Here is a 20,973-nt window from a genome sequence, read left to right as displayed (position 1 = left end):
TTCAATTGTACCAAAGCAGTTCAATTAGGAATATTGGATGTTTTTAAGAAAACAAATGCAGGAAGCCATGGTACAGTCTTTGGAAGACTGGCACTGTATGTAGTTTCCTAATAATTCTATCTCAATTTACAAATGCGTTATGAAATTATGTAAAGCACTCTGTATTGGTCACATTAAGGACTTGGTACTACACCCACTAGCTCTATATGAATAAAAGGCTTTATGAACTTCTTTTTTTTTCTTGAGCCTGAAAAAAAGTTACAGTCTTCTTGAGAGGATTACAAAATGCACTTACCTCTGTCAAGGTCCTCTTCAGCGAGTTCATACTTCTTCAAGTAGACATAGAAACTTGCTCTGTTAAAATACAGTGCAGCCCAGTGGGGACAGAGCTCCATTGCATGTGAAAAATCTTTTTCTGCTTCTTCATATTTCTTTAATACTGAGTTTGTAACAGCTCGATTCATGAGAGCACATTCGTTTTCTGGATTAAGCTTCAAGGCTGTTGAGAAGTAGTCGCTGGCCTATAAAATGTAAGAATAACGAAAATTTAATGGGTTTTAATTAGCAGGTTTCAAGAAATTTGGAGTAATTCTCTTTTCATTTAAAGCTGAGGCCAACAGATTTCGAAGCAGGCAACGATGGCATTTCATTCCAAATACAGAAATGTGTTTTCTAAAAGAAAAACAAGAACTAAGCACTGCCCTGTTTTTGCTGTTGTTTGGTTTCTAGCCATGTTCTAGTTGATTTTCTGTAAATGTGATGAGACATTTAAGAGAGGAAAATTGGAGAAATTATCTGTTTAGGGCTGGCTGTCTGTGAGTTTCTAAACCCTGTCCTTGGCCTGCTGCCTTGGTTTGTGTCCACACAGTAAGTAGATCATGGTAGGGGCACGAGGCAAGAGACAAGAGGCTGCTTACCTTACGGAAGGAGGCTTTGGGGATTGGTACCTCCTTTGTTGCCTTGACAACCCTGGCTCCAACCTTGGCTGGAGACCAAGATGTCAGCTCTTGGCAAAGAGACACTTGTGGTATAAAACATAAAACTGTGGACCAGCATTCCAGGCAATGATGATGGTAAAATACTTGCTAAAATGAAATGTTCCCACTTCCCACAAGCCCAAACGTCATATCCGTGAATCAAACAACAGAAAAAGCAACAAGTAAATTAGAGAAGACCAGAGAGAAGGTAAAATGCAATTGGGTAATTAACAGATAAAGAGATGAAGAGATTGATGGGTTTTTCAAAAGAAGAGTCTAAACCACACCAAAAGCAACATAAACTTCAACATACTATGAAAAATATAAGAAAAGGGGGTGAAATCAACTTGTTGATATAAATGATTAAAATATTCAGTGTTGACCATGGGCTTGGAAGATGTGGACATGAAGGCAAAGATGACTACAGTTTGGTTAAGAGAGGACAGAACCGCTCTGTAAACCTCCAGCCACACAGACAAGATATTGATCTGACACCACTCTATTCATATTAAGAAATCCATTTCTAATTCCTCGAGGGATGAACATCTGACTCCTAAAGTTTGTCTTTAAAAGGAGGATAGTGTCACACTCTGCTTGGCCTGTCAGGCAGCCTCTCCAGTCTCTTTGCAAGCCGGACTCTTCCCTTCCTATGAGTTCTATCCTGGCTCAGGCTGCGGATGGTTTTTAAGCTTTGTGGACATTTTCCAGTTGTTTCCTCTAAAGTATTTCTGTAGCACAGACACTCCTCATCTTTCTGTCCTTAAATGTCCCTCTCCATCTGTGTCACAGCTCTGAGGGGGAGGACTTCCCCAATGGAAATGTTGCATCTCTGAAGAAAAAGGTATCCTGTTGGTCAGCAGCCAGGGAGTTTTGGGTATAAAAAAAAAAGTCACATGGCACAACAAACCTCACACAAGAGATTTGCTGGGAGAGACTCAAGAGTGTGGCTGCCTCTGCTCAGTGAGAAGCAGGAGGGAACTGAGCAGGAAACAAGCTTTTACAGGGTTGCTTGGGGGAGAAGTTTTCCAGGGTGGAGATTGATGGAATTTCAAACCAAGCCCAGGGATTGGTGGGATTGTGAGCTCAGGGACTGTGGGGTTTCAGGTTCAGGGACTGATGGGTTTTGGTAGGTTTTCAAACCCCAAAGTGGGCCTGGACCTTTTACCCTACGCCTTGACTCTCCCTCTTAGATTGTATTCTTCCCTCATCTAGCCATTTCCTTCCAGTCTTCCCAGGATCTTTCCTCACGATCATCTTCTATCTGGGCTAGTATAAACATCAATGGCATGGTGGCTGCAGCTCAGACTAAGAAACTAGAATGCTGGCTTCGAGTCCTGCCTCTATATTGACCGAGTTATAAAGCTCTATTTGTATTAGTTTCTTAATCTTCCAAGGATAGTGGCACACTCTTACTCCCACTGTTGATGTACAAATGAAATGAGCATATAGGTAAAGAACTGAGAGAAGTGTGCAAAATGTAGTCAATTACAATTTTATAAATTTGCCTTTCAATGAAATAAGATGACATTTCCATAAATGAAGAATTTCAGATGATTCTTTGTGAACTTGGTTTCCTCTGACTTTTGAGGGCCAGTTACATCAAGACTGTGTAAGTCTTCTTATCACTGATGACAGCAACTTGATGTCACAGTCAAGCACAATTTAAGGATCTATTGAGATGGGTGCAGAATTGACATACAACTTTGGAGAGCTTAAAGAAAACTCACTCCATAAAAAAAAGGCTCTATTCACAGACATTAAGAAATGAAAGAAACAAATGACTACAAGTATATGTTCCTTATAAAACAATCTATGCTTCACTTTAACTCATCAACGAATAATGTGTAAACTGCATAGTTATTTAACCACACAAAGTGTACCTTCTATCAAATAAGAACAAATCATGCAGGGTCATACACTAGCACTGTATTTAATTCTGAAAAACAGAACTTTATTTTGATTATTACTTTATTATTTTGTGTATATGGGTATTTTCCCTTCATGCATGCCAGTGCACTGCATGTGTACAATGCCCTCAGAGGCCAAACGAGGATGTCAAATCCCCTGAGAATGAAATTTCAGACAATTGTATGCCTCCAAGTATGTGCTTGGAATCAAACCTAAGTCCTCTGAAAAATTAACTAATGCTCTTCAGAATCAATGAACCATAACCCTAATCCCTACATCATAACTTTCTCTTATAGCTTCCAAAGTATATTACCTAGAAAACCTTATTAGTTTAATGAGATTACTTGAGGTAGAGGTATATGAAACAATTAGAAGTTAAAGCAATTAAAACCCTTGATTTCAAACAATTGATATGATGTCCTTGTTTCTATGATGAATTAATCAATGATACAGAAGATCAAATTATTGTTTAAAAGTCATGTGCAGTTAATCATTCATACCAAGTGTCTCCTCCAAATGTGTTTTTAAAGCAGTTTACTAACTTGATAAGAAACAGAAGTCGGGTTTTATATATCTTTTAACTCTTTAGTGATTATTTGTTCTGATAAAGGACCTTTCTTCCTGTGTCCATATCTTCCTTCAGAAACAACTGTAGGGAGAAGGAGAGAGGGCATGGAAGCCATTTCCTCACAGATAGGCCCAGACATAGCAGCAGCATGACTGAGGAGCTAGTCTCTGAAGTAACCCTCAAGCATTCATAACATCAGTACAGGAAAACACTTTAGGTGAAATTTTGTCAAAGTAAAACTTCTACAATGTTGGGAAAATAGAACCATACATTTTGAGATTTATTTTTATGTGCATGTATGAGGGGCAGCTTGCATGTATGGGTGCCAGTGTATACCTAGTACAGACAGAGGCCAGAAAAGAACACCAAATTCCCTGATCTGAAGTTACAGATTGTGAGCCACTGTGTGGGTGTTAGGAACAGAACCTTGGTCCTCAGCAAGAACAGCCAGTTCCCTTAAGTATTTTTAACTACTGAGCCATCCTTTCTCATGTCCCTGAACATATTCAAGTCTGATGTACATGTCAGAGCTACACCAGAAATTTTATATATGATACTCACTGAATTATTAAAGATAAATAAGTTTAAAGAGTAAAGTTCTCCCTCTTACAGAATTTAATTGTCTCTAGAAACAGAATTTTGCTTTGGGAATTTTATTTTTCTTAATCTTATGAATTATTTTCTTTTTGTAGTCATGGGAATTGAACATGGAGCCTCATATCTGCTGAACAAGTATGATACCACTGAGGAGAAGGGCAGATCACCAACGTTTATTTGTTGAGATAGGTTTCCACCAAGGTGTTAAGAATAGCTTTGAACTGGCAATCCTCCTGCCGCAATCTTTCTAGTAACTAGCACTATCAGTTTGTGCCACTGGGCCCAGTCTATCTATCATATGATGCAAAATAATCTGAAATTTAAGGCACTGGCTTGTCAGCCTGCCCAGTAGCATCTGAGTAATGACAGCCCAATTCATATCTTAGATAATTACACCTTTGATGACTGCCCTTGCATCTATCCATACTGAGACCAACCAGATTCATCACAGAAGCCAGCAAGTTGTGCAGGCTCATTATTGAGTACAGAACACCCAGACAGCTGTATGATAAGAAAGACAGGACGAACAATATCAACAAGTGGATAGATGTTTAAGAAGCAGTAAGTACCCTACTGCTGAAGGGGGGCCAGGAAAAGAAATTAGAGGAGTCGCTGGAATGTTGGCAAGAAGAAGCTGGAGGAGAAGTGGGGGCAAAGGCTGAAATGAGAAGGCAGGCCTGTGGATCCTTCTGTGGAGATCAATATTGAAATGGAGGAGAGGGCTAGAGGGGGTATGAGTCCGCCCCCACCTTTAAAGATTGCAGCCAGCATCATCACGCACACCTATAACCCTAGCACTGCACTCTCTGGAGTTGCAAATCAGAAAAAAAAAGACCTCAAGTTAGATACTAGTCTGGGATATGTAGGGAGACTGTCTAAAAGAACAACAACAACAAAAAAGATGGAGGGTACATATTTGTGCAACTATGTTAATGAGAAGGACATTTGAGGGTAATTTTTATTTGTAGTAGAGAAAGTAAAGAAATAAGGACTAAGAGTCATGAAGGTGCTTTTATAGTCAGTAGAGCAAAACTATAAACCTTCCTGTAAGTCAGAAAAACCTAAGTACTCAAAAGGGAACACAACACAGAGTAAAATACATGTAATGTACACATAAAGCATAGACAATATAAAAACCCTTCCACCTGACTAAATTCCCAATTGATTTATTCCCAAGCAACAGGGAAATTCAAAATGTAGGTGCAAAATTCTAGGAAACATTATGTTATATATTTACCGTGATAGAAATATAATTTAATGGTGGTTAAATTATGGATTTCATATTATTTATATCTTACTCAGTTTTAAAGAATAAATCTACATGTGATTCTGCTAAAACAACATTCAGAAAATAGACACAGCATTAATAAATTGTAATATAAACTAATAGATGATGATAAAAATTCAGTCAATTTAAAATTGTAAAGAGCGGGGTAAAGGAGGGGGGAATATAAAAACAGTGACTTTCCTGTCTTTATAGTGTCTTTACAGAAAGACAAAGGTTTAAGAAAAACAAGAGGTCTAATCCTGTGGGTACATTCCAAGTACAATAAATCTAAATATATCTCATCTAACAGCCTAGCAAGCTTTTTTCAGACTGTGCAAGCTGAAACGGCTAGAGGTTAAATGGCCACATAAAACCAGAACTAAACGTGTCTCCTATTTCCTGTACTTGAGTGACTGATGATTAAGAAACATAAATTAAGAAGGGGTTAGAGACTTCCAGCATAAAGAGGGCCTCGAGCAAAGCGTAAGCGTGTAAAGAGCAGGATTCCGGCCGAGGAGCTGATTAGACAAAGAGCATGGCCAAGCACTGGAAAATTAAAACCAGAATTTACTGGACCAGTACTAAATGGTCAGGAACACCAAGGAGCATCAATCTACACAAGTATACACATGTAACGACTGAAAATTATAGGCATCTTTATGGAACAGAGCATTATTTATTAACCTGAGACGTCAAGGCTGCGCTTCAAACTCTATCTAACAAAGAAGCATACAGTGTCCAAAGAACACGTTAAGGAAAATGCACGTTGCCTGAGAAAACTGCCGGTGATGAAGGTAGATGTTTCCCGCATTAAAGTAGGCGAGCGAGTAGTTGGGGTCCAGAGAAATCGCTGCTTGATAGTCGGCCATTGCGTTCTGTTGTTGACCCATAAACTCGTGAATCACACCACGGTTTGTTAGGAATTCTGCTGTCGAGTTGATCTGCAACATAATCACAGGAGGACTTGGCTTCTGGGAATAGTATTCATCTCCAGTTTCATGTCTGTGAAGTGAATGTTCTGCAATTCACGTGAGGCAACAAGTATTTTTACAGTGCAGGTAAGAAAAAAGCAAAACAGTTAGAGCAACTATTTTCAGAAAGGGCAGAGTATAAAGTCGGTTTCTTGCCAGTGGTTTATTGAATGGCTGCCATAAAACAAATAATTTTAGAGCTTGACTTAAGTCCTTTCCAAGGAATGGGCACGGGGAACATTTATCAGTTTGTTAAATGAGAGAAGCCATTAAATTGAACAGTTAGCATGCTTCACTGTCCTATGTAGAAACAATTACTTTAATTCTTTTACCTTTTTTACACTTGATATCACCCCAGTAATACCTCAAAATTACAGAAACAAAACTGAAAAGCAGACAAGAAATCAAAGCATGAGAAGGTGGTTTTTTTCGCTACAGGGAGAAGCCAAAACTCTAGGTTATTTTCCAATTGCTTCAAACATAGGACATCACTGTTACGGCTTGACTCCATCTTGTACTACAAAGTACTATTACAGTTCCATGAAACATACAAGCTGCATTTGCCAAGAGGGATCAGTACTCATCAAGAATTTGCTTTTAATTTTTAAATGCATTTAGATTGCAAAATAAGCAAGGTCTGGGGAAACAAAACATTATTTCTCTACATATCACTCTAACTGGGTAACAAAGAGCAGCTTACGTAGACTCATTCATTGGTGGGGTGAACATACCTCATTAGCAGTATCATCAGTCTAGACTGTTTACCTTTATGGCACAATTGATATCCTGCATTGCAGCGAAATAATTACTCATTTGAAGACAAACCACAGCTCGTCCTTCATAGGCTAGATAGTTCTTTGGATTAGCTTCTATGCCAATAGTAAAGTGTTGCCAAGCTTTCTGGAATTTTCCTTGGGCCTAAAACAGTTATGCAATATCATGAGGCAAGAAACAGTATCTAATGTTACAAACCAGGCTATATTGTGAGTGTCTTCAATTGAGTAATTGCCTCTAAGTATTTATAATCAAATTATGTTCAATAAGTATAATTATATTGTCATCTATTTTACTAATCTTAAACAACTTAAAGTCATACCTACTATATGTCAACTACTCTTCTGTTAACTACAAAAAAACTTATACTGATATCCACAAATAGCCAGAAGTGGTGGCACGCACCTTTGAACCCAGGACTCAGGAGGAAGAGGTAGGCAGATTTCTGCGGGTTTGAATCCAGCCTAGTCTATATAGTGAAACACTGTCTCAAATAAGTGTGTGTGTGTGTGTGTGTGTGTGTGTGTGTGTGTGTGTGTGTGTGTAGACATGTAGATAGACAGATAGATAGATAGATAGATAGATAGATAGATAGATAGATAGATAGGCAGGAAGGCAGACAGACAACAGACAGACAGACAGACAGACAGACAGACAGACAGACAGACAGACAGACAGGGATAAATCTCTCCAGATGTGGTGGTTTGAATAGGAATGACCCCTATACAATCATGTGTTTGAATGCTTGGCCCAGAGGGAGTGGCACTATGAGGAGGTGTGGCCTCTTTGGAGTAGATATGCACTTGTTGGAGGAAGTGTGTCACTGTGGAGAGTGGGGTCTCCTACGCTCAAGCTACTTCAAGTGTGGCTCACCCTATTGCCTATGGATCAAGATGTAGAGCCTTAGCTTGTCTCCAGCACCATGCCCTGGATGTTGCCAGGTGCCATTTTCCCTGCTACAATGATAATGGATCGAGTGTTTTAACTTATAAAGTGGCAGTGGTCATGGAGTCTCTTCATAGCAATAGAAACCCTAACCAAAAAAACACCAGATATCTCTAAAAGCATAGCACACAAAGCAGCATTAGTGTGTGTCACATAAATTAATGAAGCAATGGAACAATCAACTGTTCCAGCGTCTGGAATTTTAGGAGTACTGCATATATTCCATAGAAGATACATGTAAATCTACCAAGCAGCTATTACAATCTTTGTGCCAACTTGAAAAAAAGAAAAGAAAAAAGACCAGGAGATGGGAACCATTAACAGAAGATGTCAGAGTATTTCTCAGAGCAGGCCATCTGGCAACTAAACACCTCCACACAGGCAGGCAGGGACTCATTAATTCGCGATGGTCCAGCTTCTGTTCTTTTTCTCACAGGCTTAAAAACTCAACTTGCCAGGATCTTGGAGGCTGACACATTCTAACTAACCTGAACCTAGTGACTCTCACATAAAGCTATAATGAAAGGAATCTACTAAGGGAACTAGATCCTGATTTCTAACTAGAAAACTCTCTAAGTAAAGTGTTTAGACATCTACAGGGCCGTCAGAGGTTGACTTAATAAACAAAGAAGTAGGCAAACTGACGTTGCACTATAAGAATATTAAATGGCAAACCACCTCATGAAAGGATTTAATTTACTCTTGATATCTGCTATGCTCACTGTGATAACCCTAGTCCTTGGCAAACAGCAAGGAATCTATATGTAAGTGTAGAAAAGACTGTTACTCTTTCCCCTAAACAGCACTTGAATGGCCTAACTCTTCTTTATTGACCCCTCCTTTTCCTGATTCACTCCTACATACTGATGTGCTTCTCAATAGCTCTTCCTGGATATATACCCAATAGGATTTTCACAAGATACAAACTTGATGTCATGTTTTCAATTGGGGATATTCCTGTTTTAGCTGGACTTCAGGCTTTTTATTCCAGCTCGTGTCTAATTATCTAGGCTCATCACAAATCACTCTCTCACCATGATATTCTGCTTATATTGGCCCTCAGCCTCTTCTTACGATGTTTCCTAAAGGGTTGTTCCCTCTGTCACCAAGACTAAATAAATCCTAGCCTCCACCCCTTCCTCTACCTAAATATTAATCTTTCATACTTCAACATAATTTATCAGTAAGTTCTCTTTCCCCTTGGTCAGTCCCCTTTATACTAAAAACTCTTTGAGGCTTGTTTTTCATTTCGTTTTTGTTACATTTATCATAACTATAATCAAATAATTACTATTGCACATAACAATGCCTCTCTCTCCAAACTAGGAGATACAAAACAAACAAACAAACAAGCAAAACTTGTTTCTTATAGAATGCTGTCTCTAGGGGCTGGGAGCAAGTTTTCCTCCATATTAGGTGCTCAGTCTGTAAATGCTGTGAGCACATTGCATCGGCTGCCAGTCAGCTCTAGATATTTTAAAGACATCCAATCCGTTCTTTAAATGGACCATGCATTGTTTATATTGTGATCATAATGCTAATTTTAGGTTTAATTCTAGCAAGGCAATCTTTTTTCTCTTACAAGTTCTTGGACATTCATCATGATAACAACCATCACTTCCAGCGTTATCATATGGTAACAGCCATCACTTCCGGCGTTATCATATGGTAACAACCATCACTTCCAGCGTTATCATATGGTAACAGCCATCACTTCCGGCGTTATCATATGGTAACAACCATCACTTCCGATGTTATCATATGGTAACAACCATCATTTCCGGCATTATCATATGGGAACAACCATCACTTCTGGCGTTGTCTTATGGTAACAACCATCACCATTCTGGTGTTATCATATAAGTCGTCAATGAGCTCAGGCTCATCAAAGCAAGGTCTCTGTATTTAATTGAGTCCTTGCTCTCCATTCCTACCTCCCATAACTAGAGTAAAGGAAAAGTAGATGTTCACCTGAGAAATAATATTTGACCATATCACCAGTAAATAACCAAATATCTCTTTCTCCTGTCCAAACTATGTTCTCAGTGTGAAAAATGTTGTTACATTTTACCTGCAAATTATAGCCTAGACTAATTCTGGCTTTTAAATTTGATGGGTCAAGATGAAGCGCTCTCAGAAAGTCCTTCTGGGCTTGTATCATAGCTTTATTCTGTTCATACTCCATGTAAGAATTCCCCCGTCCAATATAAGCGTCCAGATAACGTGGGTTAATTTTAATAGCCCTGGTAAAGAATTCAACAGCTCCTTGAAATTCTTTAATTCTGAAAAAAAGAAAGAAAATGAGATACCTGCTAGTGGACTGATGTTTGCTAGCAACCTATTCAATGTTTTCTGCATATGACTTCCCCAAAAAGGTTTGTAGTAACCTTTATAGAAAATCTTTTATTTTTATTAAGATTTTTATTATATAAGAATTATATAAATTATATGATCTAAAAAAGTGAAGAAGAATCTCCAGAGATTTTGGTGAGGAGGAAAAAAAGTGAAAACCATTTTCAAGAGCTACAAGGTAGCTGAATGGGTAAAGGCACTTGCCCCCACGCCTGATGACCTGAGTTTGATCCCAGTGACCCATGTAGTAGAAGAAAAGCCATCTAACATCCATATATGTGCATACACACACACACACACACACACACACACTCACCACATAAATAAATTAATAAATAAATAAATACTATTTTCACAGAAGAATGTGGAGTATTATTTTGGAATTCTATTTTTCCAAAAGTATAGAAGCTAAATGGCAGTCCTAGACTTTGTTTTAACCATGATATGTTACCAACATAGAAAAACATGTACTGATATTGATAACATATGATATTCAAATTACAGCCTCAATACACCTAGTAATGCTTCAGTTTACAGAGGACCATTTCTACAGTGATAATCCTATAAGCTTATATCACCTACAGACACCATAACAATATTAGTTTATATAAGAATACCTCATGACTCCTACATCAAAACACACTTGTCTATTAGTGCCTCCAATAGAAATTATCCCATCATCGACTGACTCATGGCATACAAAAAATACTTTTATATGTATTTAGTATTTCCTTTTTTAAGGGACACCCCATTTCATTGAACTGAATCAATGGCCTCACATATTGTTTAACAAGTATTTTTTCAATGCCTGTCCACAATAGCAGCAAAAGTAATTGAGGACTTGAGAGATGCGTCCATGGTCAAGAATGTCTACCTTTCTTGCAGAAGACCCATGTTGGGTACCTAGGCACCTATATCAGGCAGCTCACAAGCATTCGTAGCTGTCGTTCCAGAGAACCTCCATAGACACCCTGTATACATGTGATGCACAGAAACTCATACAAGCACACATGTACACACACACACACACACACACACACACACACACCTACCTATAAATACGAATAATAAATCTTACAAGAAATACAAAGGCATACATTGCAGGTCATCTAGAAGGCCACACAAGGATCAGCACTAAAGTAGTAAGAAAACATGGCTTCTGATGTCTCGGGCAGGCAAGGGATGACAATGGCCTTCTTGAGCCACATGGTAATTTCTGAGTTCCTTCTGTGTGTGGTGGCTCAGAAATCATAGGATCATGTCTCTGGTAGTTTACAGTAGAACTGCACTGCTTTCTCAATAACTGCCAGCTCACTTGACTGTGGGGTCACAGTGCCTCTCCCGGTGCCTTCTTTGGTGAATTCCATCAGCATTTCTACACAGGGACTAACCCTGTTTAATAAGAATAAAGATGGCATAGGACTTTTTTTTTAAATACATTTGCGGCAGGTTTTCCACCAAGGCATAGAGAAATATTTACTTGCAACGTGTACCAATGCGACGTATGTATTCTGGATTTTACAGGCAAACATCACATATGCACTATAAATTATTGAGGCATTCCTATTTCGTTGGCATTCAGTTTGTATCAAATCCACTGCCCTTGTCACCCATCAGGGAATTTTGAAATCTCAGTGGATATGGACTCTGATACAGGGCTATGAAATATACTCTTTTCTTCTGTGTGGCCCAACCAATTACAAAAGCAGACAATAGCAAATCAGACAGTGACCCAACGCTCAGTTCTCTGTAATGCAAGTTGTACATTCTGTAGGGCGGTTATTATGCACCTATCGACACTAACTGATGCACGCTTAGTCCATCCAGCTGAGTAAACAACCTAAAAGCTAGAAATGGATCTAGAAAACCACCTGACAATCACCTGAAAATCATCCCTGAGTGACAGTCACAACCGAACCAGGGGGCAGAGCTGGAGAAAGGTCTGCTCGGTTTCCTATACCAATAAACAAGGGGAAGTGAACCGGATGCCCTGCAGAAGGAGCGCTTTCATTCTCCGGAGACTCCTATGGGCTAAAGCTCTTGCCAAACCCCAACATGGCACTTCTCCAGTGGGAAGATTTGGCAGAGTATCTACACTGCTTTTGGGATTCATTGATCTTTAAGTCGTTAAGTATCGGCTGTCGCGTATATTAGGAGCATTAATAGTTTTCCTGAAATAAATGTTGGTATATGAGTAAAACGTCATGTGATCACTCTCGGGAGGTGCTTGGTTTAGTGTCTGAAGCACAGACACAGGAGCTCAACGCATTTACAGTAATCACACATGACCAGATATGAATGAATCACTAATACTTCCAAACATTGAAAAATGGGGTTTGCAGAGGCAAAGACTTAAAAAATAACTTACACAAATATCAAAATAGTATAATAAACATGGTCCTGGTAGCAAGTGTTTGTGACGTATAGCGGAGTAACAGATAAAAAATACAAAGGTGGCTTTTTCATTGAGAACTCAAAGTTCTCATTAGCACAACACTCTTGCTGATTAAATAGGGCAATAAGTAGGATATTCAACCTAAGGAATGCTGTCTCCTGGCAACCACGAGAGAGTGAGAGCTGGAAAGATGCAAAACATTCTTCAAATGGCTTCATCTCCATGAGTTCAAAGGACAATGTACTAACATTTAAAGGTTTATTATTTTTATAAAATGTTCCAAATTAACATATATACTACCAAAAAATGTCAAAATTAAGTCCCATATTTATGAGCCATGCTGCCATAGTGTAAGTATGTTACCAAAATGGTCTTTCTAAATATATATAATCACTAAATATTCCTTGTTGTTAAAGCTCAGTCACACTGTGAAAACTCAGTATGTGGTGATTAAAACTCTCAGCTATCTGGTCTTTACTGTTGATTTAAATTCCACTTTCATTAGAGAACAATAGAGAGCCTAGAGAGCTGATGGAAGGTGGGCATTTGGAACTGCAAAGCAGTGTCAGCTTTAGGAGGGCTTTGCTGTTCTATCTCAACATAACATTTCATGAAGACGTGGCATGATTCTGACATGGTGAGACTGGCTGATTCTAATAGCTGTTAAGTAGAAACGGGTTTGAGAGAAGTTATGGATGCTTCAGATGTTGACTGAATGCAGTGATCTCAGACATTTTGGCCTACACATGTCCACCAAAGTAAACACATCAGTCACTATTCCATTTCTCCGTAAGAATGACAAGTACTTAAGGAGATGGATTGCACAAAGATCGATGCATCAAAATAGAGAAAGCTGTGACTGCGTGTAATGAAAGGTCTGAGACCAGGTTTTTAACCCTAAGGCATCTGCAGAATTTATAAGTACTATAGTACTTTCTTCTTACAATAAAGAACTTGACTTCTCCTGGGGAAATGTAGCTATGCCTCGGCACCGGAAAGAACAAAATAAATGACAGTTTTCCAACTCATTCAAACTCTATTCTAATAGTCTCTTAAACTGTGTATTTGCACAGACTTGCCTCTAAAATATACAAACCATCCCAATTTAAGCCTCCAAAGGAATTGTTGTTCTTTCCCTTACCAAAAGCAATACTGTAAACTACTGTTAAACAATAACACTGTACTCATATTGAAACTGGGCAGCTTTTCTGAAGGTTGTGAATCACTGTCATTTTTTACCAACTGCCCTTGTCTATAATGAGTTGTACAGAAATCTCAGAAGGAGCTAACTCTGAAGTATTGTATTTTTGTACATTTTAATATATTTTGTAGACATTTTCTTGGATTGTTCTTGGTAGTTTTAGATATATAAATATGTTTTATTGGCGCAAAATTTCCTTGAAAGTATATTTAAAACAGCCTTTTTCCCAGAAAATAAGTTTTCTGAACAAATTATTTTATGCCTAGATATTTCAATCTATGCATAATTTAATTGTCATTTCCTGTGTATGCTTGAATCAAATGTACATCTTCGAAGTTGTGCTAGAAATATTTACTTGGGATTTGGTACACATCGGTTTTTTAGAAGGTACAAGTGAGCTGCTGATGCAGTCCCCAGAACTGTGCAAGAAACTCTTAATTTGCCTACCCACATTTTGTAATCACAGCGGCACTTCCCTCCACCCTCCCCTTTCCCTTCTGTCTTCAGTTGTGGGGCTCTAACTGGATCTGTCTGCTGATTCCTCTCGCCTCCTGTTTGACAACAGTGGTGATCCGTACCTGTGGTGGCACATGGCTGTAGCTTGGCAAAGTTTCACACTAGTCTCGCTTATCATCGAAGCCTCTTTAAAATCCTGAAACAGTTTATAAGACCTCGTTATTTTGTCATGGGTTTCTCTTTAAACTTCCTTCTAACTTTGATTTGACATAAGCATACATTAGCATTAAAATAGATATTCTCCTAAAGCTTCGCTTGTTAATCACATCTAATGAGAGTGGATAGAACAAGGAATCCGATCATTATTAACACCCCGAGTTTATGTTACTCGCACCTTAAGAACCAACCCAGACTTTTTCTGCGCTGTTGCCCTGTGCTGCACAGAATCTCACATACTCCCTTTTGCTGTGTATACCACCAGAATCTCCCCTTCTCGGACAGAAGAGGAAATTCCCCTGGAAAGAACCTTCGGAATTATATGACTTTTGAACAGTAAGTGCTAACAAAGCTCTGTATTTTGATCAGTTTAGTCTGAACCTACCTTTGGAATCCACACTTTTTTTCCCTCCATCTTTATTAAATTGGGTATTTCTTATTTATATTTCAATTGTTATTCCCTTTCCCGGTTTCCGGGCAAACATCCCCCTCCCCCCTCCCCTTCCTTATGGGTGTTCCCCTCCCCATCCTCCCCCCATTGCTGCCCTCCCCCCAACAATCACGTTCACTGGGGGTTCAGTCTTAGCAGGACCCAGGGCTTCCCCTTCCACTGGTGCTCTTACTAGGATATTCATTGCTACCTATGAGGTCAGAGTCCAGGGCAGTCCATGTATAGTCTTTAGGTAGTGGCTTAGTCTCTGGAAGCTCTGGTTGGTTGACATTGTTGTTCATATGGGGTCTCGAGCCCCTTCAAGCTCTTCCAGTTCTTTCTCTGATTCCTTCAACGGGGGCCCTATTCTCAGTTCAGTGGTTTGCTGCTGGCATTCGCCTCTGTATTTGCTGTATTCTGGCTGTGTCTCTCAGGAGAGATCTACATCCGGTTCCTGTCGGTCTGCACTTCTTTGCTTCATCCATCTTGTCTAATTGGGTGGCTGTATATGTATGGGCCACATGTGGGGCAGGCTCTGAATGGGTGTTCCTTCAGCCTCTGTTCTAAGGAATCCACACTTCTTAAAGGGAGTATATGAGTCTGGTAAGGATCCAGATGCCCTTGTGAAGTTAAAAAAAAAATCTGGAAACTCTAAGTCTAGGATGTAAAATTTGGAAGGAATGGTGGAATTGATTTGAATGGACCTGGCAAACAGGTTGTTTCAAAATATTGAAAGTGCTGAGTCTACAGCACGAAGATTTGATGGAAGGGAAGGTAGAGGCACAGGAAATGTTCCTGTCTGGATGCTTCCTGATCGAGGTGTTCCCAGGAGGTCAGACAACCGCCCGACACCTTTCTAGTGTGCTTCAGTTCGCACACCACGTAAGCTTTCAGTCAATCAATCCTTCCACAAATCTTTTTTTCCTGTGAAGAATCTTTATGACTTTGTCTTGGTTCTTCTCTTATCACTCACTAATGTAACCTTTATTGTTTCTTTCTCTGCATTGCTTAAATGTTTAATTTTTAGTGGCTTGTTTTCCTTATACGAAGGAAGGATCACTATTCTGGTTTTATGTGTTTTATTATATATTTTCATTATCCATATCATTATATTTGAAGTGTGTTCCATGTACAAAAAATATACAAGATATTTTTCAAAATTCCCATCTGATATTCTATCCTTTTATTTGGTGTTGTTTGACCATTCCTAATTAATATAACTATTAACATCATTGGATTTGGGTCTAATAACTTATTATTTGCTTTTGCTGGTATGTGTTCTTCATTGTGTGTTTCTTTATCCCACTTCCACATTTATTTGGGGTCTTTTAATATTTTTAATATCCTATTTCGATTACTCAGTTTACTTTGGACTGAAAGATCATATTCAGTTTATTTTTGACTAAAAGATCACATTCAGCCAGAAACTTGAATTAGAGTAGGGCTTAGAGTTACAGGTATGGCTATGTGCATAGGGACAGCTTGTGTATTGGCTCTGGGCAGGAAGGGAGGTGGACATTACCACGGCATAGCAAAAGGCCAAAGCGGAATGTCTTTAGTGTAGAAAAGAAGACTGAAGATAAAATTTGAAGTGAGTATCAGTCACATCAAGTTGGGCCTTGATTTTAGTGGTCAGGAGTTCAGGTTTTATTGTGTGGGATGGGTCACTGCAGGTTTAGAGCAGAGGACTAACTTTGTGTCCATTATGGTTTAATGTGGTCTTTCGGCTACTGTGTGGATAATGTTTGTACAAGGATAAGGTGTAACCTACTTCACCACACTAGGAGACAGTGTGCTGAATAATCCCATTCTGAGATCTGACTTCAAATCTAGTCTAGGACTTCCTGGTTGAGGAATAAACAGCAATTAGGAGAACTCACTTGGTTCAAAATTATTTCAGTGATAGAATGAACTAGATTTCTTAATGGGTTAAGTGTATATAAGGAAAGAAAAGAGTCAAGAGTAATTTTCTCTTGACTCATCCAAACATTAAAATTGTCTTCAGAGCTTCAGCCTGGTCTGAAAGAAACATGGCATTTATGGTCTAGTAAGACCTGAGTTCAGATCCTGCCCCATCACTTACTGCTTCAAAGATCTTTTTTAAACCTCTTTTAGATATTTGTTTTCTTGTCTCTAAGTTAAAATTGTAAATTTTACACCACTGTTAAACCTGGTGCGTAGCAAAGAATTGCTTTATTCTATGAAGTTATATGGACTATATGTATGTAACAAGTACATAAAACGGCTGTCACTTAACTGCAAAGGAATATTCCAACTTTGTCTTGTTTCTAGATTTTAATTACAAAAATTACTGTAGAGTGGTAATAACAATTAAAAGTGAGAACTAGGAACCATATCTGTTCTGTAATGCAATCAATTAAAAACTACCTGTTTCTTTCCAAGATGCTTCTATAAACTCCAACTCTAAGGCCTAATCTTGAAGACCTAAAAGGCTGTTCTCAGTAGCACATTCTGCACAGCTATGTCCTGTCCTATTCAAAACATATTTAATTTGACAAATTTCAACAAAGGAAAAACCGTGAGTGGGAAAGAACATTACAGAGAAGAGTAAATTGCATACAAATAAAATTGGTGAAGGATTGAATTTTCCATGTACTTCTATGGGGAAGTGACACCTTTAATTAAAACAAAACAAAACAAAACAAAACAAAAATAACAACAACAAACACTAACCATCAGCTGTAATCAAAATGCAGTGGGAAGCACTTAGGTCTTATAAGGATTCTCGCTAACACAGTGGCTCATTGATACTGGCCTTCTGTAGCAATGAACGCTAGTGCATTGAGGATACGTGCGATCAAAAGCTCATTTGCCCACATCCACAGGAAGACTCACCTCTAGTGCAAAGCCATACTGTTCTAGTTCAGTATAGATGAGTCCACGGTTGACTAAGGTATTTAATGCTATGGTTTCTCCAGCTTGAAGAAGCAGCACAATTCCATAGTCTCTTAAAGCCTAAAAAGAAAACATTCACTTATAGCCAAGGTGTAACTCTTTAGAGCCTTGCTTAGTCTGCTGACCTGGGCCAAGTATGCTTCCACCCAGAGCAGGACCTCAGAATCCCCTCTGGAGTGTGACATATCCATCTATGCTAGACTTGAAGAATCCCTTCAGCTATACAGTATGTCTGCTGCTGCTTTTAAGTAAGTACTCACTGTGCCTGTGGTACACATGTCATCTGTCTGCCACCCATGTGTATACTCCTATGCATTGCATGGTATAGAAGGAAGGGACTCGACACCCCCCACCCTGCCCTGACAATGAATACTTTCTCCAAATAATGCATTCACATGAATACAAATTAGAGATCACCGTTTGACATTTAAATTCTTTTTAGCATTTTATTGCCTTCCTCACTGAAATCCAAACAGCGGGAGGCAAGAGTTTAATCTCTTCGCCACCTTGAACCCAGTGACAAGCATCCTGCCTTCACATGCAGGAACTTGGTAAGTTTTAATCAAATGAATAAACCAGAAACCAGTGAAAGGGATCAATAAAACTGAAGAGGGAAACAGGGAGATTCAACATATGTCAATAAGCATACTGATTGTTTTCAAAGAAAGCTATCTAAACTCAAAGAATTAATCTAGTGAGAATGCATCCTTTACTCTTATTGTTTTCCACTGACTGAACAGGTAGGGCTTCACTGATATCCCCTCTACTGTAAGTGTTAAGGAGATGAATTCTTCTGAATCATTTTAGTGGCTATTCTGTTCAAAGTGGCCACATGGTTGATCAGACAGGGTCAATTCTTATATGACTGAAGTGTTGGCTGACGTAAAGAAGACAAATAAATAGAATTTAACTTCTTCTGCTCTTGTCTCCTATTTCCTGGCACAGGTGCCCAAAGATAATGTATGACTAGAAATCCTATACATATACTGTGGTAGATATATATGTGTGTGTATATATATATATATATATATGTATGTATGTATATATGTGTGTGTATGTGTGTGTATCATGCTAGGCCCATAAAAATATTTAATAATGCTTGAAGAACCCCCTCCACTGTTGACTACACCTTTTCTGACTCATTCTTTCCAAAGACCTTCAGAATGTAGGATGCCCTAGTGACCCATTGGGCAGCAGAACACGAGGAAAGACTTCATGAAAGCTAAGCATGGGTGGTGGAGATGGGAGCACTGAAGGTGCTTTCTGCTGTGCTTCCTTCTTATGGATTTTTTTCTTTTGATTATTGTTCCTTGAGATGGTGTCATGCCAGGTACCTATCTGGTCAGAATGTGCTTTGATAGCACACTGGTCTTGAATTCCTGATCCAGATGCCTCAGATCTCTACATTCTGAAATTACTGACATTTTCCAGAATGTCCAACCTAAAAGCTGGCTGAGAATGTGAGAGCCACAGCCTTCTCTGAATTTATATCATCAGTTGCTATTACTAGATTCAGAGTTTAAGAAAAACATTTTCTAACTTGAAGTCTCCTCAGCTACCAACCTGGAATATTAAATTTTTCATACATATTTTAGAGGCATGAGTGTGAGGTCAAAATGTACATATAAAAATACTGATGTAATCTGTTTTAAAACTTCTGAATCAGCTAGCTTGTCAGACTGCCAGAGAGATCTCTTCATGGTTAAAAGGACTGGCTGCTCTTCCAGAGAACTCTGGTTCGATTCCCAGCACCCGCGCGACAGCTCTCGACCATCTGTAACTCCAACCCCAGGGAATCCAACTTTTCCTTTTTCTGTGGGCACTGCACATAGTGCACAGACTTACATGCAGGCGAGAAATTCATACAACTAACAATAATAATAGCAACAAATAATAAGATAAAGGCTGAAACCAGTCTAAAAAATCTTTTGCCACATGTTCACAAGGCACTTGTAAAACAGGTATGCACAGTACAAATTCTCCACTATACTGCTTCCAGCTATAGAAACCTTGACCTCTCTCTACCCTTAACCCAATGCTATCCCTAGTGCCCTTTATTTCCTTAATAAGCTCCTTCTTTTCCTTCTATCATCTACATATGTGTCTGCCTAATCCTTGTCCAGAGACATAGACACACACTTACATAAAAAACAAAAACAAAAACAAAAACAAAAACAAAACAAAAAAAAAAACCCTGGAAATCCCAGTGGTTCTCACCTTTCCTCAATTTCTGCCTAGACTAGAAATGCCTCGCTTGTGTGTTGATAAGTATTTAGCCTGGTGCTTGTCATACAATAAGTCATAAGTAAGAGATAAGGGCTACTGTTTTTATGATTATAGAATAGTAGAGTCAAATTCCACCGTGCTGTTCTAAGGCTATGTGACACCAGCTGAAGGGGGAAACTGAAGATCTGAAAGTCAGCATGATAGAATCATTACATGTATAAAATTTTCCTCTGTGGGCGCTGAAGAAAGAAATCAAGCCTGTAGCTTGCTCTCTTCCTGTCTAACTTCATGACCCACTGGCTATAAGAGTTGATTCAGAAATTCTAAAATAGATTCCAATGTCTACTTTCATCCAAATAGAGTTTTTGTAACTTTTCAGAGGGGGCAAAACACAGCAAACATGAAGAAAAAAAATCTCTTTAGAGATTTTAGTTGGTTTAATTTCATTATATTTCTTCAGCTGTGTTTCAATAAATACATATTTTGATTGTTGTGTTAAGTGTCTGTACTTGAAAAATGACAAACAGTGACTGATTTTTAAGTTATTAAATTTTCAAACAAAGAAACTATTCACCATGCTTAGATTTTTAGGAAACTCTATCCATAAAGAATGCATAAGCATGTTAGCTCAGTGATGGAAGGAATGCTGAGGAGGAGGGCACACGGGGAGCAGGTGACATTTTGAAATAACATAGTATCCAGTCCAGAGTCAGAGAGCTTCACAAAAGCTACCTAAGGACTGTGAAGCCAGAAACAAATGTGTGAATGTTAAGG

At 38.7% G+C, this 20,973-nt stretch overlaps 1 protein-coding gene across 6 annotated transcripts in view; it reads right to left on the bottom strand.

The window, feature by feature from the left end:
- Ttc6 (tetratricopeptide repeat domain 6) overlaps positions 1-20,973 on the bottom strand; it is a 213,819-nt gene that overhangs the window by 511 nt on the left and 192,335 nt on the right. Inside the window, exons 26-31 of one of the 6 annotated variants that reach the window (XR_015622056.1) lie at positions 17,914-18,033; positions 14,534-14,607; positions 10,079-10,289; positions 7,054-7,206; positions 6,002-6,258; positions 296-521 (exon numbers count right to left, since the gene is read on the bottom strand). Coding sequence is in view for 3 of the 6 variants with exons in the window: in XM_087554072.1 (XP_087410198.1) it covers positions 296-521; positions 6,088-6,258; positions 7,054-7,206; positions 10,079-10,289; positions 14,534-14,607; positions 17,914-18,033 (955 nt within the window). In the remaining 3 variants the exon portion in view is untranslated. 6 annotated transcript variants of the gene reach the window in all.

The sequence above is a fragment of the Rattus norvegicus genome, chromosome 6, assembly GCF_021556685.1.
Source record: "Rattus norvegicus strain SHRSP/BbbUtx chromosome 6, alternate assembly SHRSP_T2T, whole genome shotgun sequence".
Classification (NCBI taxonomy): domain Eukaryota; kingdom Metazoa; phylum Chordata; class Mammalia; order Rodentia; family Muridae; genus Rattus; species Rattus norvegicus.
The sequence above is the reverse complement of the archived record's forward strand: the minus strand, read 5'-3'. Positions and strand labels throughout refer to the sequence as shown.